At 40.7% G+C, this 12,537-nt stretch overlaps 1 protein-coding gene across 1 annotated transcript in view; it reads right to left on the reverse strand.

Moving 5' to 3' along the window:
• Positions 1-8,165: 8,165 nt before the first annotated feature.
• LOC142109312 (prolactin-releasing peptide receptor-like) overlaps positions 8,166-12,537 on the reverse strand; it is a 94,815-nt gene continuing 90,443 nt past the window's right edge. The window contains exon 2 of the mRNA XM_075193457.1: positions 8,166-9,952. Within this exon, the coding sequence (XP_075049558.1) occupies positions 8,840-9,934 (1,095 nt within the window). The 5' untranslated portion in view covers positions 9,935-9,952 and the 3' untranslated portion in view covers positions 8,166-8,839. The remainder of the gene's footprint in view (positions 9,953-12,537) is intronic.

Consider the following 12,537-nt stretch of genomic DNA (forward strand, 5'->3'; position numbering starts at 1 on the left):
TGTCAGAGTCAGATTTAAATAGAGGTGAAAGGCGAGTGATAGGTCGCGGTCAGTGACGTCACAAACCACTGTCGGGAAGCCAGAATAGCATCCCATTGCCTAGCAATGGGGCAAGTTACTGCACATGCTCAGGGAGCTTTCTGACAGAAGCAGTGACTCTGTTGCCTAGCAACAGAGCTCCCTCTGTTGGAAGTGGCAGGCAGCCGTCCCCACTCTATGGACGCGATGCGGGGAAGGTGCCTTACAGTACCTCCCCTCTCTCCTATCATGAGAAGGATTAGAAACAGATCTCTTCAGAAATTCAGACGAGGGGTATGTAGATCTTCTTTATCAACCCATGATCTTTCCCCCAGCCCATAGCCCTTCCAATGAACCAGTAACTGAGTCTTACCATGGAAGAGACGCGAATACAGAATGCGTTCCACCTCATATTCAACACCAATCGAGGTCTTGACGGGAGAAGGGGAAGGTTCCTTAAAAAATTAGGTGATGACCAAGGGTTTAATTAAAGAAATATGAAAATTGTAGTGGATCTTAAGAGAAAGAGTTAAGCATAATTTGTAAGAGACCGGATTAATAACTTGAGAGATAAGAAATGACCCAATGAACTGAGGAGCCAGCTTCATTGAATGGACTCGAGGCTTAAATTTAGTGGATATCCATACGCGATCTCCCACTTGAAATACCGGCAGACTCCTGCAGTGAAAATCAGCGGACCATTTGTAACATCGAGAAGACTACCATAGTTTCGTTTGAGTCAGGGTCCAGATCCGGAAGAAATCGTGAATTAAGGTATCAACCGCAGGGGCCGGAGAGACAGGAACCTCGGCCAGACTAAGAAAAACAGGATACCTGCCAAATACTGTGAAGAAAGGAGAGAATCCGGTAGAGATATGTAAATGATTAATATGAGCGAACTCGTCCCAGCAAAGGAGATCACTCCAGGACGATTGATGTTCTGATGAATAATATCGTTCAATTTGACCGTTCGCCTGCAGATGATAACTGGAGGAAAATTTAAGGCCGATCCCCTAATTCTTACAAAAGGACCTCCAGAATCTTGAAATAAACTGTACCCCACGGTCCATGACGTTAATTTAACCGAATCACCATTTTTACACTGGGGGCAGGGCCAAAATTACTTCCTCTTACTGCTGGAGTTCCGGCCGTCTCCATAACAACCGGGGTGTCACTTCATGTTTCTTGGCCCCGACCGTTGCCAAGTCAATGGCTGGACGCTGAGTGTTCCAATCAGCGCGCCCCGGCAAGTAGTGCAGCCGGGCGCATATGCTAATACTATCACGGCCTGTGGGCTGATTAATTTAGGTACCTGTTTAATTACCTGGGGCCTGATGATGATTACAGGGCTAAGTCCTGATTGGCTAGTATCAGTATATAAGGCAGTGAGGGCTTAGCCTCCCTGCCGGTTACAGCGTCCAGTTTTCCTGTTAGCTAATCTGCTCCTGTGCTGTGTTTGGTGATAGCCTTTTGGATTGACTTCTGTGTATGACCCCTGCCTGTACCTTGGACTCTGTCTGCTTGCCTGTGACACTGACCCTTTGGCCTGTATCTTGGACCACGATGTGTTGCCTGTGACCCTGACCTTTGGCGTGTTATCTGACCAGTCTGCTTACCTCTGATCTCTGACCTTGGCTTACATCTGACCATCCGCTGCCATCTACTCTGTCTCCTGGCCTGCCGCTACTGTTCTGTATTACAAACTTGCACTACGTTTGGAGTTAAGTCCTGGGGACATCTGAGTACCGGTGAGCGTTTAAAGCTCTATGGGAAAGGCGGCTGCTAAAGGTGAAGACCTCTGTCAAATAGTTCTGTAAGTTTGTGAACAGACCGTCAGCCTAACAGATTCACTGCGAATAGCATAATTTTAGCTGCTGAATTGCAAGATGCAGGAGACCTACCTGGAATTTGGGAATCTCCCGGACATTCTGGAACAGTGGGCAAGTATGGTTACTTGCATCTGCTACCCCAGCCTTGTTTCCTACTCAGCATATTTGTATGTATTACTAGTATATGCAGCCATTAACTCCTGTGACCCCTGTACCAGTGGATTTTCAGCCCTGCTATACTTGCATTGCTCCTGCCATCTTGTTAAACCTCTGAGGTCCAACCTCTGAACTCATTTTTCATTTTTGCTCTACCTGTGAGTGCTTACACTTTTTGTCTGGATTATGCTTACTCGGCAATAAAGATAGCCTTATCTGTGAGGAGTTTGTTTATCTCCCTGTGTTTGCGTGGGTTTCCTCCCACACTCCAAAAACATACTGGTAGGCTAATTGGCTGCTAACAAATTGACCCTAGTCTGTGTGTATATCTGTGTGTGTGTATGTGTTAGGGAATTTAGACTGTAAGCCCCAGGGCAGGGACTGATGTGAGTAAGTTCTCTGTAAAGCGCTGCAGAATCAGTGGCGCTATATAATTAAATGGTGATGATGATATATGATTTTATCTTAACATCTGCCTTCTACTCTTCTTCCAGTTTTGGAACTCAGTTTTACGTCAGCACTTTGTTGTTATTAAACATTAATGTGCACATGCAGGTGAGAGAAACTGAGATAGATAGATGTCGGATACATCAGTAGGTGTCACCATTCACTCAGCTGTGTGCCTAGAAATAACAATCGGCATCCCTACTCATCTGTTTAAGTTTTGTGACGTGTAGCCGATTGCTAAACAGCAGCTGCTTAACTTTAGGTTATTATACAAGTGTGCAAGGTAATTTACTTGTATGGAAGTGCCTTAATCCTATGGGCTCCTCATTCTTTATTGAGCTCAGAGGCGAACGCAGGGTTTAGAAGGGGGGGTTTCCGCCCCCCCCCCCCCCCCCCCCGAAAAAAAAAAAATAGAGCAGCTCCATTTCAGCGAGTCTGAATTCTACAGCAGCCGTGGCGCTGTCAAGCAGCATCCGCGGCAGTGCTGTATTATACTACAATACAGCACTGCCGCGGGCGCTTCTTTGACAGCGCCGCGGCTGCTGTACAGTATCATTGGTTCCCGGAGGGGAGGGGTTTCTGGAGAACCAGAAACCCCCACTGCGTGCGCCACTGGAGCTGTCTTTCCTCACTGTGCTGGTGATAGTTTTGTCTGACCCAGTGTGCTGTAATTACTACTGTGATTCTTTGTTCTTACCAGGATTGTTTATTGAACCTTGCCTTGTATGCTGCCTGCCTTCTGACATTAGACTGTTATTTGTATTCTGCTTACAATTCAGTTTGGACCCCTGCTAGCCCTTGATCATTGCTGTTCTGACCTTGCTTTTTGAATTTGCCAATAAGTAGCTTGGTATCCCTCAGGGCCATCTTTTCCATTGGCCACTATGGGCAGCTGCCCGGGGGCCCCACAGGCAAGGGGGCCCCATAGGCAGGGCTCTTAATGAGAATAAATAATCCTGCAAAAGAAAAAAAACCTGTAAAAAAAAAACCTTCAAGGGTCACTGAGCAAGTACATATATCTATCTGTATCTCTATATATCTATATCTGTATCTATATACATCTATATATCTATATCTATATCTAGGGGCACTGCTTTGCCCGGGGGCCCATAATGTTGTTAAGATGGCCCTGGTATCCCTCGCTGGATACCTGGGGGTAAATGTATTAATGTCCAGATTATTCAACTCCGGCGTGTTCAGCGTCTTCGGCGATTAAATTTAAAGCGGCGCTGCATTGTAAAGGGAAAGCTTCCCTTTACAATGCAGCGCCGCTTTAAATTTAATCGCTGAAGACGCTGAACACGCCGGAGTTGAAGAATCCGGACATTAATACATTTACCCCCTGATGTTCTATCTTTCCACTGTTACTGTACTGGACTTACTGGTGTTCTACTGTGTCCTGTCCATCACCTCAAAAACCTTGAAGTTAATATGCCCCTACTACTGCAGGTTAAGTCCTGAGGGGAAATGAGCATGAGAACATATAGCGGTCTACAAGAAAGCGGGCTGCTATACGTGAATGTGAGGAAACAGGGTGCTCCTGGACTGAGAACTTTTAATTCTCACAGTTTAAGTATATACACCAGAGTATCGGTGTACCATATGTATTATTATTCATGTTATTAGGTACATTTTGCCCTTGCTATTACCTGCAATATTGTATGTATTAGAAATAGAAAGAATATTGCCATATTGTGTGAAAATAACAGTACAGCAGAAGTAATTTTGCTTGTGTTAGCTAATGTAATTATCATTTGTCTCGTCTCAAATGTCCATTGTCATGAGGTGTGGCTTAGATCTGGTTTGTAATCAGAACAATATATGAGTGACATGACATAGCTAGCTGACAGCCCACATTAATTAGCTAGGTCAACAGGTAATCTGAGAGGTAATTTGGTTAGAACTTCTAGATGATAAGCAATGTGCCTCCACAGTAATATACTGGCTGAAATAGCATTGGGAAATGTATTAGCATGTATCAATATAAATGTTATTGTATCAAAATGTATTACAGACTCAGATTGTGTAATGTTGCAGATACAGGGCCTAAGTCATTAATGAAAGTAAGACAAAAAAAGGAGTAAATGTTCTCCAGGACAAACCATGTTACAATGCAAGGGGTGCAAATTAGATTATTGCTTTGCACATAAATTAAATACTAGCTGTTTTTTTTTTCATCTAGCACACAAATATTTGATAGTTTTATTTTTAGAATTAAATTTTAAAGTGGATCTAGGACATGTCACTTCCCAACTATAAATCTGTCCCCACATTTTAAATTTACCTCCCCCTCCAATGCAACATGGCTTTGCCCAGGTGCAAAATTACAAATTTTTTATGCTTTGCTCTCCTTAATGACTCAGGCCCACAATGTGTCAAATGCAAGAGTGAAGTGTCATTCCTTGATGTTATATTGTAACCCTTTGTTTACTTTATCCAGACAAATAGCTAATTGAGTCAAGCCATTCTATTATATAATCAAGGTAACAGAGTGTCAGGAACCCCTCCAACCAGTACAACCACACCCAGAGTCTGCTCTGACAGTCTGGTGTTCACTGGAGCCCCTAGTGGTGGGGACAAACTTGGCCGCAGACTACAGAGGGTCGTGTGATGTGTACCAGCTGTGGAGAACCCAGGAGCAGAGGGTTATGGCAGACAGCGTATCCAAAGATCAGGCCAAGGTCAGGGGTCACTTGCTAGATAGAATCGTCAGAAAACACGCCAGGGGTCGGGGTCACGAGCAAATCAGCAATATCAGAGGTTCAAGCCAGAAGGTCAAGGGCACAGGCAAAAAGGCAAGTCCAAGGTACAGGCAGGGGTCATACACGGCAAACGGAGGTCCAAAGGTTAACACCAACAGCACAGCAGGCAGCAACACAGAAGTCTGGAAGCTATAACCGGCAGGTAGGCTAAGCCATCCCTGCCTTAAATACTACAAGCAGCCAATCAGAGCCTGGCTGAAGTATACACAGCCCCCTGCATAAGTTTAAATTATCTTCATTAATTAGCCCGCAGGCTAGTGGAGCCGATTAGCGCATGCGCCCGGCTTTCTTTCATTGCCGGGACGCGGCGCTGAGGAGGAAGCGTCTGACCATTGCCTTTGCAATGGCCGGGTCACGGCCGGAAAAGACATCCTGGTCGTCAAGGTGACGGCCAGGACGCCGGGGAGTCCAGGAGACGAGTCGCAGCGGCGGCTCGTAACACAGAGACAGTATGTCTAACAGTTAAAGTATCCACTGATAGATACCAGCTGAAGGGGGGAACATTGAGACATTTGACCTTACTCCCTGTGTATACAGCCAAGAATATAGGGAGAGCAGAATACCAAGAGAGGTATTCTAGCTTGGTGTACAAGACATCAGTGAATAAGACTCTGGTCCAGGCATTGTGGTGCCGCTGGAGGAAACCCTACCAGGACATGGTCTGTGTGAGCTAGTATCCCTAGCTGGGCGACATAGTAACTGCCTAGCTAAATGGTAGTGGTAATATTGTGGGAGGACAAGACTCTGAAAGAGACTGCGATTATTACTTTGGAGTGCTGACTGCAAGAGGCTGCTGGAGGATACCTGCTACCATTTACCCTGTATCTTGTGAACGTGTTGTGGTGTTGTGCTGTCGTAATAATGCCTTATTTTAAATATACTCTGGTCTACCCGAGTGAGTTGAATCCCACAGAGGGTAATTGCCATCCCAGCTAAGGGTGGTATCTTCACAGTAAAGATCCCCTGGGATCATATTATCTGATGGGTATTTATATAACAATAGAGCCCGTTTGCTGACCTGAGCGCACTATAGAGGTAGGTGTAATCAAGAAATACACCACCACCCATCATGAAAGCATAGTGTTACACTGAAAAAGCATAACAGTGAAATTCAAATATTCGAAAAGCCTCTAGCAAAGCAATATTATGGGAAATTAGAAAGTGAATGTAACTTTGGAGCATAACTGTTTTTTAATAAGACCTTTTGAAACTGACTCAGTTTGATGCAGCTAACTTTCTGTTCTATTACATGAGATTTTAATCTACTCTGCAAAGGGATCCATGCAGTGATATTATCCTACAGCTTACCCTACAGAGGCTAGAAAATAAATCCATCATTTCCTTTGTTCTCAAACAGCAGTTAAAAAACCAAAAGGATAAATGAAAATCCTTCCCATTACAGTACAAGTGCTTGATTTCATTGTAAAGACATTCTAGGTGTTACGTACAGAACACAATGTTCAGTTCAACTGCAGCCCCGTTAGATACGAATGTTTTCGTATGGGGCATTTTCTCATTCTGATGATGTTCTGCTCAGGAGGCTATGCATAAACAGGAAAATATTTTAAAGCTGTGTTTAATTTCATCATAGCAGGAGGTTGCAAATCTCATTTGGAGGTAAAAAAATTTAGAATGTAAAGGACCAGTCTCTGCTAGAGCAAGAATTTGCTTTGACTTGCCTAAGAGTAAATTGTATTAATGAATAGAACAAAAAGTTCTACTAAAAATGCAACACTTTCTGAATCTTAATATGTTGGAAAAAGCACTTTTTGTAGGCATTGCAATACACAATTTTCTTTAGACAGGGATAGATTTCGATACAGGCCTAGTTGACTTGTACCCACTGGCTTTCTCTCCTTCCATGTTACATAAGTAAAACTTATTTTTTGCTCCATAAGTAAATTAAAATGACTCGAGGAAATGAACATGTAACCCCTGCCTCCACTTGTCTCCCCGACAACACTAGGGGCTAGATTTACTAAGCTGCGGGTTTGAAAAAGTGGGGATGCTGCCTATAGCAACCAATCAGATTCTAGCTTTTATTTATTTAGTACTTTCTAAAAAACGACAGCTAGAATCTGATTGGTTGCTATAGGCAACATCCCCACTTTTTCAAACCCGCCACTTAGTAAATCTAGCCCTAGGAGTTATCTGACAGGCATAACACTCGGCAGTTCCTGGTGTTCTGATGCACATCCCAGCAATCGACTGTTAATGAAGCTACATTTTCAAACAGGCCCAGCTGCTGGAATCATGGAAAGTGACAGATGAAACCCTTGTGAAGTAGGCTGTATTTAGCTTTGGCCTAGACCAGAGACAGAGAAAGGTGGTAGGATAGCAAGCTCTGTGCATTGAGCACACCAGCGGTATAGAGTGGAAGCAGTTGAAAGTGGCATTGCTTTTTACACCGGACTTACATTGTGACACTGTACTCTGCTCTGTAGCTACAGTATGTACTTATGTTAGAGATGCGGACAGTTGATTATGTGGGGCCTAGGGCATCAAAGTTTGTTTGACTACAGTGTCCAATAACTTTGCTTTAGAGATACATTTTCTATATATTGTATAATAGCATTATTTCCATTTCTTAGCTGATTATTTCTGACTCGCTAAAAAATACTTTTTCAATTGGTATTATTCAAAGAAATAACTTATTATCAAACAACATGTGTCTTGTATAACTATTATGAATGAAGCAAGGATATTCAAACATCTTATAGATTGTTGAAAGTTTATTTTATGTTTTAGCTAAGTTGTACTGCATCATCTCTCACAAGTAGCTTAAGCCAGTTAGGACACTTTAGTCTACTGAAATTTTATTTACTTTTAATTTTATCTTATCAGAGCAGTTAATGACAGCTTCCATTTACATGACTTTAATAAATGAATATGAACAGTTAGTTATGATTTATGGAATACAAAGTTACATCATATTTATTAAATATAGGGCATATTATCTCTTCAATGTAGTATTGTGATGGCATAGAAACTTTTTTTTGCCTGCTAATGTTAAAAGTTCACTACATAGAGAGTTATGGTACTATAAAACACTTGAAGGGTTTATGCAAATTGTGGTATGTAGAAAACACAACAGAACTACCTCAACTGCTCAACAACAACTTTTCTCTATTTAAATATATACATTACCAATTTAATTTAAAACTATATGTATGTCAGTATCAGGATTCAATACTAATGCAATGTCATTAAAAGTGTGTAGAACTGCAAGGTTTTGAAAGAATTTGAACATTTATAATTTAAAATGAAATATAAAGATGATCTGTAAATACAATACTTAAATATATCAACATTAAAATTATGAACTCTCAGTCAATGGAAACTTTCTTATTATAGTATCCATGTCCCTGAGAAAAATCCATTGGTTTAGTTTCCAAGACGAACAGCTTATAAGAAACATATATCTTTATTATATAACTTGATCATGTTGGATCAATTAAGAGTCTTTTACGTTGTACATCAATATTAAAGCACTGCATGTGTAAGTGGGATGGAATCTGCTGGTCTCAAACATATATTGTATTCAAGCAGTAGTTATCACTCACTTCACATTATAAAGGAATTTAAGCAGCGATGCACATATCAATTGAAATACAGAGCAAAAAGCTTCTAATTAAAAGAACATCTCCCTTGAAACGTCATCTTATCTGAAAGGACCATAGGAACATCAGCTAGTGTGGAACAAGTGTTGAGCCTTGAATTCTTACTTGACATGGTGCTAGCTCTCTTCTTATGATGGTAGAAGTAATTTTTGAGGTGAAAACGGAATTTGTCATGCAAGGAAGCATAGATAAAAGGGTTGTAGCATGCAGAGCTCATTGCAATAAGATGACAGGTAACTTGAATAACATTGATGTATTTTTTATCCAAGATGAAAAACTCTCCATCAATATCCCGAATAAGGTTGACTACTTGAAGAGGAAGCCAACATATGGCAAAAGCCATGACTGAAATAATGAGCATACGGTAAGTCTTCTGCTTCTTTTTAGACCATTTTTCTTGATTGTGGGATGTGGCCCCTGGAACATTCCTCCTCCTAAGGTGATAGGCAATGGCACAGTAGGAGATGGTAACAGCAAAGAGTGGAAGCATGTAAGACAATAGTAGTATTGTACAAGAATACAGAAGCCTTTGATTTTCTTGGTGCTTCCAGAATTCCTCACAAACTATCATGTCAAGTCCAACATTCTTGAGATCAAGATAATGAGTATTCATGGATGTTGGTAAAGATACTCCAATTGAAACCATCCAGATGACAGATACAATATAAACACATGATTTACATCCTATTCTCCTCCTGATAGGGTAGACAACTACAACATATCGGTCTATCGCAATAGCAGTCAAGGATAACACAGACACAAACACAGTTGCAGCTTGCATTAAAATGACAAAGTGACACATGAATTTTCCAAACAACCATCCACGGACTTCAAAAGCATAGGAGGCTGTCAGTGGGACACAGAAAATACACATGACCAGATCTGCTGCTGCCAGGTTCCCAATAAGGAAATTTGTAGTGTTGTGAAGCTTCTTAGTAAAGGCAATCAGAAGAATTAGAACACAGTTTCCCAAGCAAGCTACAGTCACTAATAAAGCGTATAAAGGAATGAATAGAGGTTTCATATCAAAAAGGAGATCCAGACCTGAAAAAATCTGTGATGTATTCTCTGTGGACTCATTCATCAACTTGCCTGCCATCATTTTCAAACTTCTGCAATTCTGAAACAGGAATTACACATTAAATGTTATTTTAAAACATTATTCCAAAATTATATGATATGATTAACGATTCTTAAGAAAACACTAACATTTCAGATTCTTTTAATATGAAAATTTTAGTGCAAACTGGATAATTCATCCTGCAGATCCTGCACCTATGGATTATTATATATATATATATATATATATATATAGTCTGGAGTACAATGATCACTCAATTGTGATGATCCATTTCACCGTCAAAAACAAAAAATACACCATGTTGAATGATATAATTTGTTTTTGCTTTGTTATTCATTTTTTTTGCAGAGAACTCACCAACTGTTAACTACAAGAGTTAGTGCAAAGACAATACGCATAGGGAAGGCATGTTCTCTGGTTCTCTCCACCTCCTAATGTTTCTCAGTTCCTTCAGTGACCACTCTCTACAATAATTAGAAACCTTTAGGATTTTGCCCATGGAAGTTCTTTCTTCACCTTATTGTACTGAAGAACTCCACACAACATTAAAAATTTATTTATAGGTAGAATTTAATATGTTAAGCTAAAATATGAAATGCTGACTACCTGGTATATCAATCTGGAGCACCACCTAAGTCTACAAATTAAGATGTATATGGTAATTAATGTTTAGAATTAATGTTTAGAATTAAGTTAAATAATCTTAATTATTAATATTATTGTTATTATTATGAATTACATTAAAATAGGCAATGGTGTTTTCAAGACTTCTTCCCATTAATGAAATTCAAAGGTGCATGATGAAATAGCATCAAAAAACATGAATGTGTCTTTGAAAGAAAAGACATATGCCCTAGGAGGAGAAAGGAGTCCATCATTAGACCATTGGAGCTAATGGTAAACTTACTACAAATAGAAGAAATACTGGATACTAGGAAAGTAGTATTTGGCATTATAGCATAAATTACTTAACTCCACCCAAAGCTAAGCTTTCAGTTTACTAACCACTATCAAGAGACACCTCCAGCAAACTAGCAGTTAACCTTCTGTCCAAGAAGAAGTTTAAAAATTCTGGATTTATAGTGCTCATTATCACCTATGCGCGTGAGGGGACATTGTAACTGTTTTTATAACTTTGGTGTGTGATGCTTTTTATTACATTAACCAGAGGATGTCAAGAAATGTGCTTATCCACCTAATGCAACACAGAGGCAGAATGGAAATGGCTGTGTACCACTCCACAGAAAGGAATGACCCTCTAGACCCTTTGCATCTCATTTTCACAATCTGGCTCTACAAATGGCACACTTAAACAAATTGAGACACTTAACAGTATCAAAGATGATTTGCACATTGGACATTTTGCTCTTTGGTAATTGCCTCCACTGTGTTCAGGGCCGGATTAACCATAGGGCTAACTGGGCTACAGCCCAGGGGCCTATGGCATCCAGGGTGCCCTTGAAAGTGCTCAGCAGCAGTATTGAACAGTCGGGGGCGGGGGCGCCCCCGGCGCGATCAGTGCTGCTGAGCACTTTCACTGCGGTCCTTCTCCGGCGCGCTGTAGTCTCCTTACTGAGGAGATCTCGTGAGTCTCACTCTCACGAGACCTCCTCAGTAAAGAGCGTACAGCGCATCGGGGAAGGAGGTAAGTGCCGGGGGGGGGGGTGCGGGGCATTCAGCTCGGATCACGGGGGGGGGGCCTCACGGGGGAATGGAGGCCCCCTTAGCCCAGGGGCCTCCATTTCCTTAATCCGGCACTGACTGTGTTCAGAGTATAGGAACCAGTTCTTTGAGTGCAGTGGGTGCTTCAGCACCCCCAGTAGTTGTGTTGGCCCTAACCATGTCTATGCATTTTTCAGTCATATGGCAAGGGGGTATTATGAACATCTCCAAAATGTTAAAAAGATGGCTCTTATAGTTAAGAGTGATATCAGTATGCTTAATGTAAAAATATGAAGCACCTCCAAGTCAGTTGGTAAGCGAATGAGAACTAACCTAGTAACAAATAACTAAAAAGTTTTATAAAAATAAAAATACATATAAAAAGAACCAACTTTTCTTCCTAACTAAATCCCACGTATAACAAGGCAACATCATGAATGTGACACTTATGAATACTAGGCTCGTGTAAAACTCTAGCACAAGAATGTGTAAATGTTACTGTCAATGATGATAAACTCAAAAATCCCCAAAATTACCTTAGGCTCCAAACTTGTACTCCTAGCCCTTGCACTGCTCCCCTTTGTTTAATTTAATTAATTATGCCCTGGATTAAATTGAAACCTTGTACAAACATAGCACATCATGAAAAAATAAAACTTTCAAAATTAACATGTCCTTCTTTTCTTCCTGAACCTTACAACTATGTAGGAGCTCGAATTAAGTATTGCTATATTCTGGAGAGCTAGGCAATTACATTGCATGTTTTTGGTATACATTTATATAAGATATAGCAATTATGAACAGAATCATGATAAAGTTTATTTTCACTCCATTTTTCTCATTATTTGCCCATATAAGATCCTTCAAATAAAAAATAATCTATTATAATATGTTACCAAAAAAATCTATCCTGAAAAAAAACATATAATTCTCTTGTGTAAATTATAATAATTGGCCTGGTT

This window comes from Mixophyes fleayi, chromosome 12 (assembly GCF_038048845.1).
Source record: "Mixophyes fleayi isolate aMixFle1 chromosome 12, aMixFle1.hap1, whole genome shotgun sequence".
Classification (NCBI taxonomy): Eukaryota; Metazoa; Chordata; class Amphibia; order Anura; family Limnodynastidae; genus Mixophyes; species Mixophyes fleayi.